Source organism: Dryobates pubescens, unplaced genomic scaffold (genome assembly GCF_014839835.1).
Source record: "Dryobates pubescens isolate bDryPub1 unplaced genomic scaffold, bDryPub1.pri scaffold_88_arrow_ctg1, whole genome shotgun sequence".
Classification (NCBI taxonomy): domain Eukaryota; kingdom Metazoa; phylum Chordata; class Aves; order Piciformes; family Picidae; genus Dryobates; species Dryobates pubescens.
Window position 1 is genome coordinate 67,882 of NW_026530806.1, and position 11,170 is coordinate 79,051.

At 68.4% G+C, this 11,170-nt stretch overlaps 1 protein-coding gene across 1 annotated transcript in view; it reads left to right on the forward strand.

The window, feature by feature from the left end:
- Window positions 1-10,612, forward strand: part of VAC14 (VAC14 component of PIKFYVE complex) — a gene marked incomplete at its 3' end in the record, with an annotated part of 34,848 nt that extends 24,236 nt beyond the window's left edge. Inside the window, 7 exon segments of the mRNA XM_054179575.1 lie at window positions 2,171-2,280; window positions 3,104-3,136; window positions 3,138-3,175; window positions 3,178-3,207; window positions 5,926-6,060; window positions 7,371-7,523; window positions 10,552-10,612. Coding sequence (XP_054035550.1) covers window positions 2,171-2,280; window positions 3,104-3,136; window positions 3,138-3,175; window positions 3,178-3,207; window positions 5,926-6,060; window positions 7,371-7,523; window positions 10,552-10,612 — 560 coding nt within the window.
- Window positions 10,613-11,170: the final 558 nt, after the last annotated feature.

The window sequence follows — 11,170 nt, forward strand, 5'->3', positions numbered from 1 at the left end:
CAGGCCCCAGGCTCAGCAGTGCCAGCTGTGCCCTGCAGGCCCCAGGCTCAGCCGTGCCAGCTGTGCCCTGCAGGCCCCAGGCTCAGCAGTGCCAGCTGTGCCCTGCAGGCCCCAGGCTCAGCAGTGCCAGCTGTGCCCTGCAGGCCCCAGGCTCAGCAGTGCCAGCTGTGCCCTGCAGGCCCCAGGCTCGGCAGTGCCAGCTGTGCCCTGGAGGCCTCAGACTCGGCAGGGGCAGTGCCAGCTGTGCCCTGCAGGCCCCAGGCTCAGCAGGGGCAGTGCCAGCTGTGCCCTGCAGGCCCCAGGCTCGGCAGGGGCAGTGCCAGCTGTGCCCTGCAGGCCCAGGCTCAGCAGTGCCAGCTGTGCCCTGCAGGCCCCAGGCTCAGCAGTGCCAGCTGTGCCCTGCAGGCCCCAGGCTCGGCAGGGGCAGTGCCAGCTGTGCCCTGCAGGCCCCAGGCTCAGCAGGGGCAGTGCCAGCTGTGCCCTGCAGGCCCCAGGCTCAGCAGTGCCAGCTGTGCCCTGCAGGCCCCAGGCTCAGCAGTGCCAGCTGTGCCCTGCAGGCCCCAGGCTCAGCAGTGCCAGCTGTGCCCTGCAGGCCCCAGGCTCAGCAGTGCCAGCTGTGCCCTGCAGGCCCCAGGCTCAGCAGTGCCAGCTGTGCCCTGCAGGCCCCAGGCTCGGCAGTGCCAGCTGTGCCCTGCAGGCCCCAGGCTCAGCAGGGGCAGTGCCAGCTGTGCCCTGCAGGCCCCAGGCTCGGCAGGGGCAGTGCCAGCTGTGCCCTGCAGGCCCCAGGCTCAGCAGTGCCAGCTGTGCCCTGCAGGCCCCAGGCTCAGCAGTGCCAGCTGTGCCCTGCAGGCCCCAGGATCGGCAGTGCCAGCTGTGCCCTGCAGGCCCCAGGCTCAGCAGTGCCAGCTGTGCCCTTCAGGCCCCAGGCTCAGCAGTGCCAGCTGTGCCCTGCAGGCCCCAGGCTCAGCAGTGCCAGCTGTGCCCTGCAGGCCCCAGGCTCAGCAGTGCCAGCTGTGCCCTGCAGGCCCCAGGCTCAGCAGGGGCAGTGCCAGCTGTGCCCTGCAGGCCCCAGGCTCAGCAGTGCCAGCTGTGCCCTGCAGGCCCCAGGCTCAGCAGGGGCAGTGCCAGCTGTGTCCTGCAGGCCCCAGGCTCGGCAGGGGCAGTGCCAGCTGTGCCCTGCAGGCCCCAGGCTCAGCAGGGGCAGTGCCAGCTGTGCCCTGCAGGCCCCAGGCTCAGCAGGGGCAGTGCCAGCTGTGCCCTGCAGGCCCCAGGCTCAGCAGTGCCAGCTGTGCCCTGCAGGCCCCAGGCTCAGCAGTGCCAGCTGTGCCCTGCAGGCCCCAGGCTCAGCAGGGGCAGTGCCAGCTGTGCCCTGCAGGCCCCAGGCTCAGCAGGGGCAGTGCCAGCTGTGCCCTGCAGGCCCCAGGCTCAGCAGGGGCAGTGCCAGCTGTGCCCTGCAGGCCCCAGGCTCAGCAGTGCCAGCTGTGCCCTGCAGGCCCCAGGCTCGGCAGGGGCAGTGCCAGCTGTGCCCTGCAGGCCCCAGGCTCAGCAGTGCCAGCTGTGCCCTTCAGGCCCCAGGCTCGGCAGGGGCAGTGCCAGCTGTGCCCTGCAGGCCCCAGGCTCGGCAGGGGCAGTGCCAGCTGTGCCCTGCAGGCCCCAGGCTTGGCAGGAGCAGTGCCAGCTGTGCCCTGCAGGCCCCAGGCTTGGCAGTGCCAGCTGTGCCCTGCAGGCCCCAGGCTCGGCAGGGGCAGTGCCAGCCGTGCCCTGCAGGCCCCAGGCTCGGCAGGGGCAGTGCCAGCTGTGCCCTGCAGGCCCCAGGCTCGGCAGGGGCAGTGCCAGCTGTGCCCCCTGTGCCTCTGCTTGCCCTGTGCTGCAGGCAGGAGCTCTGAGCGCCTGGCCAGGCTCTGGGGGGGTTGGGGGGCTGCTGCCTGCCTCTGCCCTCCCTCTCCTTCTCTGGCCCTGGCCTTGGGGCTTGGCTGCCATCCCTGCCCTGCTTCCTGCCCCAGCCTGGAGCCTTTGCAAGGTGGGCAGCTCCCTGCTGGCCTCTTCTGCTTCCCCCTGTCCCAGCCAGCTGAGCTCTGAGCCCCCCTCAGGCTCAGGCCAGCTTGGTGCTGGGGATGCTGGGGAGCTCCTCCAGCCCCTCAGCTCTGCTCTGCTCCCTGCCCTGGGCTAGATCCTGGTCCTGGAGTCTGTGCCTGACATCAACCTCCTGGATTACCTGCCAGAAATCCTGGATGGGCTCTTCCAGATCCTGGGAGACAACAGCAAGGAGATCAGGAAAATGTGAGTGTGGAGGGCTGTGCCTTTGGGCTCTCTCTCTGTCCCCCAGCCCCTTCAGCTCCCCTGGGGGGCTGCAGCAGTCCCCCCCCTCCCCCAGGTGTGTGGTGGGAGCTGGAGCTGCCTGGCTCTGCAGGCCACAGTGGCCTTGGCAAGGCCCTCTCTCCCTCCCCCCCAGCTCCTTGTGGCTGTGGGGGGCAGCGTGGCCTTGCCTCTGGCTCAGGGTCAGAGCTGCAGGGGGCTCTGGGAGGAGCTGTGGGCACTCAGGCAGGGAGCCTGCAGCGGGGGAGGCTCTCTGCTGGCCAGGGCAGGGCAGCAGGCTGCAGGGGCTGGCTCCTCAGCCACCTTGCTGGCCTCAGGACAGGGGCCCTGGGAAGCCCAGGAGGGGCTGGAAGCTCTCAGGGAGGGCAGAGGGTCTTGGCTTGGGCTGGGAGAGAGCAGCCAGGCCTGGGGTGGAGAGCCTCAGGGCTGCTGCCAAGCCAGGGCTGGAAGTGTGTGTGGGGGGGGAAGCTCAAATGCCATCCAGTGCCACCTCCACCACTCAGCTCTCAGCTCCTCCTGAGCCCTCCCTGCTGCTTCCCCAGGGTCCACGTGCCAAGGGGGTGCCACCTGCTGCCCAGCCTGCTCCCACATAGCCTGGGTGGCTCTGAGGGCTTCTGGGCTGCCCTTGCCTCCACTCTGGCAGCTGTGGGCAGGGAGAGCTCCTCAGCCTCCTCCCTGTGGCCCTGCTGTGGCCCTCAGCAGCCCTGGAGGGGTGTGCAGGAGGTTGGTGCCCTGCAGGCCAAGCTGCTGGAGCCCTGAGCCACAGCTCTGCCTCTCCCCCCCCCAGGTGTGAGGTGGCTCTTGGGGAGTTCCTCAGGAGATCAGAAGAACCCTTCCAGTGTCAAGTTTGCTGACATGGCCACATCCTGGTGATCCACTGCCAGGCAGCAGGTGAGTGCCCAGCCCCAGCTGAGTGCTGCCCACTGCTGGGCCACAGTGGCTTGGCCTTGGGAGAGCTCTCTGAGGGCAGCCAGCTCCAAGCAGCAGCCCAAGCCCAGCCATGGCCACCAGCCCCTGGCCCCAGGGGGGAGGCAGGTGGCAGGGGGTGGCACTGGGTGGGCTCCAGAGCTCCCTTCCAGCCCCCCCTGGGCACTGTGCCCCTGGCAGGCTGCTGTGGGTGCCCTGCTGGGGCAGGGGTGGCACTGGGTGGGCTCCAGAGCTGCCTTCCAGCCCCCCCTGGGCACTGTGCCCCTGGGCATTGTGCTGTGGGTGCCCTGCTGGGGCAGGGGGTGGCACTGGGTGAGCTCCAGAGCTCCCTTCCAGCCCCCCTGGGCACTGTGCCCCTGGGCATGTGCTGTGGGTGCCCTGCTGGGGCAGGGGGTGGCACTGGGTGGGCTCCAGAGCTCCCTTCCAGCCCTCCCCATGCTGGGCTCTGTACATGGCAGCTGCACAAGGGACCAGAAGCTAAACAAGGCACAGGGAGGGACTCCAGAAGAGCCTCCCTGGGCTGCTGCAGGGAAGGTTTGGTGGTGCTGGGTGGTGCTGAGCAGCACCTGGACACCTCAAGCTGCTTCTGGCTCTGGGAGAGGGCCAAGAGCTGCCCCAGCTGCTCAGCTGCAGTGCAACTGAGCTCCAGGGGGGAGTGAGGGCTGGGGCAGAGCTCAGCTTGCTGCTGCTTGCCTTCTGCTGCAGGGCTTGGTAGCCCCTGGCCCCAAGGGGGGCTCTGGGGAGCTGATGGAGGTGCTGAACACCCTGCTGGAGAGCAGGGGGGGTGCTGGCTGCCCCCCACCCCCCCCAGCACCCAGGGGATCCCAGGGTGGGAAGCTCCAGAGCTCAGGGCTTGGTCACCCATCTGGAGGGAGGGCTAAAGGCAGCTTGATGGCTTGCTCTGAGCTCCTGCCCCTGGGGGCCCAATTCTGCAGCTGGGGGGGAGGCTGGGGGGCAGCCTGGGCTCACTGCAGATGCCAGGCCCAGGGTCTGCCCTTGGGCCCAGGGTCTGCCCTTGGGCCCAGGGTCTGCCCTTGGGCCCAGGGTCTGCCCTTGGCCCAGGGTCTGCCCTTGGGCCCAGGGTCTCCTCACAGAGGCTGTTGGGAAGGGAGCTCTGAGGATGGAGTCCAAGCTCCCTGCCAGGGCAGGGCCCCTGGAGAAGGTCACCCAGGAGCACAGCCAGGCAGGGCTTGAGTGGCTCCAGAGATGGAGGTGCCCAGGGCCAGGAGGTGCCCAGGGCCAGGAGGTGCCTGCAGCCCCGGGGCCAGGAGGTGCCTGCAGCCTTGGGGCCAGGAGATGGAGGTGCCCAGGGCTGTGAGGTGCCCAGGGCCAGGAGGTGGAGGTGCCCAGGGCTGGAAGGTGCCCAGGGCCAGGAGGTGGAGGTGCCCAGGGCTGTGAGGTGCCCAGGGCCAGGAGGTGGAGGCACCTGGAGCCAGGAGAGGCCAGGAGATGGAGGTGCCTGCAGCCCTGGGGCTGGGAGGCAGAGATGCCCAGGGCCAGGAGGTGCCTAGAGCCAGGAGGTGCCCAGGTCAGGGAGGTGCCTGCAGGGGCATCTGGAGGGGTATTGCCCCCTGGGCACTGTGCTCCTGGGCATTGTGCTGTGGGAGCCCTGCTGGGGCAGGGGGTGGCCCTGGGTGGGCTCCAGAGCTCCCTGCCAGCCCCCCCTGGGCATTGTGCCCCTGGGCATTGTGCTGTGGGTGCCCTGCTGGGGCAGGGGGTGGCACTGGGTGGGCTCCAGAGCTCCCTTCCAACCCCCCCTGGGCACTGTGCCCCTGGGCAGGCTGCTGTGGGTGCCCTGCTGGGGCAGGGGGTGGCACTGGGTGGGCTCCAGAGCTCCCTTCCAGCCCCCCCTGGGCATTGTGCCCCTGGGCAGGCTGCTGTGGGTGCCCTGCTGGGGCAGGGGGGGTTGGGCTGGGTGAGCTCCAGAGCTCCCTTCCAGCCCCCCTCTGGGCACTGTGCCCCTGGGCAGTGTGCTGTGGGTGCCCTGCTGGGCAGGGGGTGGCACTGGGTGAGCTCCAGAGCTCCCTTCCAGCCCCCCCTGGGCACTGTGCCCCTGGGCATTGTGCTGTGGGTGCCCTGCTGGGGCAGGGGGTGGCACTGGGTGAGCTCCAGAGCTCCCTTCCAGCCCCCCCTGGGCACTGTGCCCCTGGGCATTGTGCTGTGGGTGCCCTGCTGGGGCAGGGGTGGCACTGGTGGGCTCCAGAGCTCCCTTCCAGCCCCCCTGGGCATTGTGCCCCTGGGCATTGTGCTGTGGGTGCCCTGCTGGGGCAGGGGGTGGCACTGGGTGAGCTCCAGAGCTCCCTTCCAACCCCCCCTGGGCACTGTGCCCCTGGGCAGGCTGCTGTGGGTGCCCTGCTGGGGCAGGGGTGGCCCTGGTGGGCTCCAGCTCCCTCCTAGCCCCCCCTGGGCATTGTGCTGTGGGTGCCCTGCTGGGGCAGGGGGTGGCCCTGGGTGAGCTCCAGAGCTCCCTTCCAGCTCCCCCTGGGCACTGTGCCCCTGGGCATTGTGCTGTGGGTGCCTGCTGGGGCAGGGTGGCCCTGGGTGGGCTCCAGAGCTCCCTGCCAGCCCTCCCCCTGCCGGGGCTCTGGGCCGCAGTGGTCTCTGCTCCCCCTTCATGCTCTGAGGAGTTTGCTGTGCTGCTGCTGGCCCTGCCCTCAGCCCTGCTGGGCCCTTGCCTTGCAGATGACCTGCTGCAGCTGACAGCCATGTGCTGGATGAGGGAGTTCATCCAGCTGGCCGGCAGGGTGATGCTGCCCTACTCCTCGGGGGTGCTGACGGCCGTCCTGCCCTGCCTCTCCTACGACGACCGCAAGAAGAGTATCCTGCTGCCCTGCCGCTGCCCCTGGCCCCCACCCCCGCCCAGGAGACCCCCCCCCAGCAGCCCTCTGCACAGCCACACAGTTACTGAGGCTGCAACACACCTCTGAGATCAGCCAGGCCAGCCTGGGACCCAACACCGCCCCAGGGAGCAGCCCCCGGAGTCCCAGGGCTGGGGGGAGCTCCAGGCTCAGCCAGCTCCCAGCCCCTGCCCTGGGCAGGGACAGCTCAGCCCACAGCAGGTTGCTCACAGCCACCTCCAGCCTGGCTGCAAACACCTCCAGGGCTGAGCAGGAGGCTTCCACCCCCTCCCTGGGCAGCCTGGGCCAGGCTCTCACCACCCTCCTGCCCAACAACTTCTTCTCACAGCAATCTCCAGCTCCCCACTTCTCCTTGTGCTCCATCCCCCCCAGTCCTGGCCCGCCCACACCCCCTCAGGAGTCCTTCTCCAGCCCTCCAGCAGCCCCCTGCAGCCCCTGGAAGGCCATCTCACCCCCTGCCCCATCCACTGCAGGGCTGGCAACTCCACCACCTCCCTGGGCAGTGCAGCCCAGTGTCTCATGGCCCTTTGCATGAGGGACTGCTTCCCAACACCCAACCTCTCCCTGCCCTGGCACAGCCTCAGGCCATGCCCTCTGCTCCTGTCCCAGGCTGGCCTGGGAGCAGAGCCTGACCCCCACTTACTGCACCTTCCCTTCAGGAAGCTGTTGAGTGTGATAGGGTCCCCCCCTGAGCCTCCTCCTCCCCATGCTGGCTGAACACCCCCAGCCCCCTCAGCCCTCCCCCCCAGCCCCTTCCCCATGCTGAACACCCCCAGCTCCCTCAGCCCTCCCCCCCAGCCCCTTCCCCATGCTGAACACCCCCAGCTCCCTCAGCCCTCCCCCCCAGCCCCTTCCCCATGCTGAACACCCCAGCCCCCTCAGCCCTCCCCCCCAGCCCCTTCCCCATGCTGAACACCCCCAGCTCCCTCAGCCCTCCCCCCCCAGCCCCTTCCCCATGCTGAACACCCCCAGCTCCCTCAGCCCTCCCCCCCCAGCCCCTTCCCCATGCTGGCTGAACACCCCCAGCTCCCTCAGCCCTCCCCCTGGTGAGGGGGCTGGGGCTGCCCTGGTGAGGAGGCTGGGGCTGCCCTGGGGGGTCTGGGGCTGCCCTGGTGAGGAGGCTGGGGCTGCCCTGGGGGGTCTGGGGTAGCCCTGGGGGGTCTGGGGTAGCCTTGGGGGTCTGGGGTAGCCTTGGGGGGGGGGGGCTGCAGTGGCTTTGCCTTGGGGCCAGGCTTGGGGCTGTGTGTTCCTTACAGCAGCTGCCCTCAGACATCAAGGAGGTGGCCAATGTGTGCAACCAGAGCCTGATGAAGCTGGTGATCCCAGAGGATGATGAAGGGGAAGAGGCCAAGCAGCCCCTGGCCCTGCTGGCAGAGCCCAGCTCTGAGGAGTCCCTTCCCAAGCCAGAGGCAGCATCCAGTGGTGAGGCTCTCCCTGAGCTGCTTTGGTCTGAGCCCTGGCAGGGAGCAGGGAGAGGGAGGGAAGGGTCCTCCAGGGGTGTGTTGGAGTAGGCTTGGGCACTCCTGAGGGGTAGCTCAGGAGCTTGCTTTGGGCCTTGGAGCCCTGTTGCACAAGTGATGCTCTGCTGGGCCAGGGCTGGGTGCTGCCTGCAGAGCAGAGTCCCTGCCCTGGGCTTGGAGCCAAGGGTGCTGAGCATCCTTGTGCCCTCCCCTGGCTGCCCTTCAGCTCAGGCTGTGCCCTCCCCTGGCTTCCCTTCAGCTCAGCCCTGTGCCCTCCCCTGGCTGCCCTTCAGCTCAGCCCTGAGCCCTCCCCTGGCTGCCCTTCAGCTCAGCCCTGAGCCCTCCCCTGGCTTCCCTTCAGCTCAGCCCTGTGCCCTCCCCTGGCTGCCCTTCAGCTCAGCCCTGTGCCCTCCCCTGGCTGCCCTTCAGCTCAGGCTGTGCCCTCCCCTGGCTGCCCTTCAGCTCAGCCCTGTGCCCTCCCCTGGCTTCCCTTCAGCTCAGCCCTGTGCCCTCCCCTGGCTGCCCTTCAGCTCAGCCCTGTGCCCTCCCCTGGCTTCCCTTCAGCTCAGCCCTGTGCCCTCCCCTGGCTGCCCTTCAGCTCAGCCCTGAGCCCTCCCAGTGCTTCCCTTCAGCTCAGGCTGTGCCCTCCCCTGGCTTCCCTTCAGCTCAGGCTGTGCCCTCCCCTGGCTGCCCTTCAGCTCAGCCCTGTGCCCTCCCCTGGCTGCCCTTCAGCTCAGGCTGTGCCCTCCCCTGGCTGCCCTTCAGCTCAGGCTGTGCCCTCCCCTGGCTGCCCTTCAGCTCAGCCCTGAGCCCTCCCCTGGCTGCCCTTCAGCTCAGCCCTGTGCCCTCCCCTGGCTGCCCTTCAGCTCAGCCCTGAGCCCTCCCCTGGCTGCCCTTCAGCTCAGCCCTGAGCCCTCCCCTGGCTGCCCTTCAGCTCAGCCCTGAGCCCTCCCCTGGCTGCCCTTCAGCTCAGCCCTGTGCCCTCCCCTGGCTGCCCTTCAGCTCAGCCCTGTGCCCTCCCCTGGCTGCCCTTCAGCTCAGCCCTGTGCCCTCCCCTGGCTGCCCTTCAGCTCAGCCCTGAGCCCTCCCCTGGCTGCCCTTCAGCTCAGGCTGTGCCCTCCCCTGGCTTCCCTTCAGCTCAGGCTGTGCCTCCCCTGGCTGCCCTTCAGCTCAGGCTGTGCCCTCCCCTGGCTGCCCTTCAGCTCAGGCTGTGCCCTCCCCTGGCTTCCCTTCAGCTCAGCCCTGTGCCCTCCCCTGGCTGCCCTTCAGCTCAGCCCTGAGCCCTCCCCTGGCTGCCCTTCAGCTCAGCCCTGAGCCCTCCCAGTGCTTCCCTTCAGCTCAGCCCTGTGCCCTCCCCTGGCTGCCCTTCAGCTCAGGCTGTGCCCTCCCCTGGCTGCCCTTCGCTCAGGCTGTGCCCTCCCCTGGCTTCCCTTCAGCTCAGCCCTGGAGGTGACCATAAAGAGGTCATTTGAGGCTGAAGGTTTAGAGTCCTGCTCCCTGTAACACAGGAGGTGAAGCTCAGCTCCCCCTGGAGCAGCTGCTCTGGCTGGAGCTGCCAGCACTGAAGGAGAGCTCAGAGAGCTTTGTTTAGTCCCTGGAGAGCATCTGCAGGGCTATGGAGGATGGCACTGAACAAACCCAAGGCAGGGAGAACATTGTGGCCACAGCAACCCCAGGCAGTGCTGCAGGCTGGGGGCAGAGAGGCTGAGAGCAGCCAGGCAGAGAGGGAGCTGGGGGGAGTGGTGGAGAGCAGCTGAACAGGAGCCTGCAGTGTGCCCAGGGGGCCAAGAAGGCCAAGGGCAACCTGGCCTGCAGCAGGCAGAGTGTGGCCAGCAGGAGCAGGGAGCTGATCCTGCCCTGTGCTCAGCACTGCTCAGGCCACAGCTGGAGTCCTGTGTCCAGCTCTGGGCTCCTCAGGTCAGGAAAGAGGTTGAGCTGCTGGAAGGTGTCCAGAGAAGGGCAACAAAGCTGGGGAGGGGTCTGGGGCACAGCCCTGGGAGGAGAGGCTGAGGGAGCTGGGGTTGGAGCCTGCAGAAGAGGAGGCTCAGGGGAGACCTTCTTGCTCTCTGCAACTGCCTGCAGGGAGGTTGGAGCCAGGTGGGGGTTGGGCTCTTCTGAGCTGGGCCCAGGACAACCTCAGGAGGTTCAACAGGGCCAAGGGCAAGGTCCTGCAGCTGGCTGAGGGCAATGCCAGGCACTGCCAGAGGCTGGGCAGGGACTGGCTGGAGAGCAGCCCTGGAGCAAAGGCCTTGGGGGTGCTGGGGGAGGAGAAGCTCAGCAGCAGCCAGCAGGGAGCACTTGCAGCCCAGAGAGCCAAGCAGAGCCTGGGCTGCAGCAGCAGAAGTGTGGCCAGCAGGGCCAGGGAGGGGATTCTGCCTCTCTGCTCCACTCTGCTGAGCCCACAGCTGCAGCTCTGTGCCCAGCTCTGAGGTCCTCTGTGCCAGGAAGGCTCTGGAGGGGCTGGAAGGTGTCCAGAGCAGGGCCAGGAGGGGGAGCAGAGGGCTGGAGCTGCTCTGCTCTGAGCACAGCCTGAGAGAGTTGGGGTTGTGCAGGCTGCAGAGGAGAAGGCTCCAGGGAGACCTTCTGGTGGCCTTCCAGGAGCTGCAGGGGCTGCAGGAAAGCTGGGGAGGGACTTTGGAGGGGGTGAGGGAGGGCCAGGACTGGGGGGGATGGAGCAAAAGGAGAAGTGGGGAGCTGGAGATTGGCTGTGGGGAAGAAGTTGTGGGCAGGAGGGTGGTGAGAGCCTGGCCCAGGCTGCCCAGGGAGGTGGTGGAAGCCTCCTGCTCAGCCCTGGAGGTGTTTGCAGCCAGGCTGGAGGTGGCTGTGAGCAACCTGCCTGTGGGTGAGGTGTCCCTGCCCAGGGCAGGGGCTTGGAGCTGGCTGAGCCCTGAGCTCCCTTCCCTGCCTGCCAGCCCTGGGCTTCTCTGCTCCTGCTCTCCCCCTTCCCTGCCAGCCCTCCACTCACCTCTCCTCTGTCTGCCTGCCCCCAGGCTCCCTGGAAGCCTCTGGTGACTCCAACCCCAGCACCAGCAGTGTCTTCACAGTGACCAGGTAGGTTCTGTTCCTTGCTTCAGAGGGCTTGGAGAGGAAGGGGGAAGGCTTCTGGGGGTGCAGACAGCAGCTGAGAGCTGCTGGCAAAGCTGTGGGGGCAGCATGGCCTGGAGCAAAGCAGCAGCTGGGCTCTCCTGGGCCCCTGGGGGGTGGTGGCCTGGGGAGGGGGTGGTGGTTTAGGAGCTGTCTGCTGCTCTCTGAGTGCTGCTCCCCAGTGTCTTGGCTCTGGGGTGAAGTGAGCTGTCTGCCCCCCTGAGGAGGCAGAGCCCCTGGGAGATGCAGTGGAGGCAGCAGGAGGGAGGCTTCCCTGGGCCATGGCTTCAAGCCCCCAGGTTGGGCAAATCAGTGCTGGGCCCCAGCCTGATCAATCTCCTCATTGATGATCTGGAGGAGGGGATGGAGTCCCTCAGCAGTGAGTTTGCAGCTGGCAGCAAGCTGGGGGCAGGAGCTGAGCTGGGAGAGGGCAGCAGAGCTCTGCAGAGGGACCTCAACAGGCTGGGCAGAGGGGCAGGGGCCAAGGGCAGGAGATTGAACACAGCCAAGTGCCAGGGGCTGCAC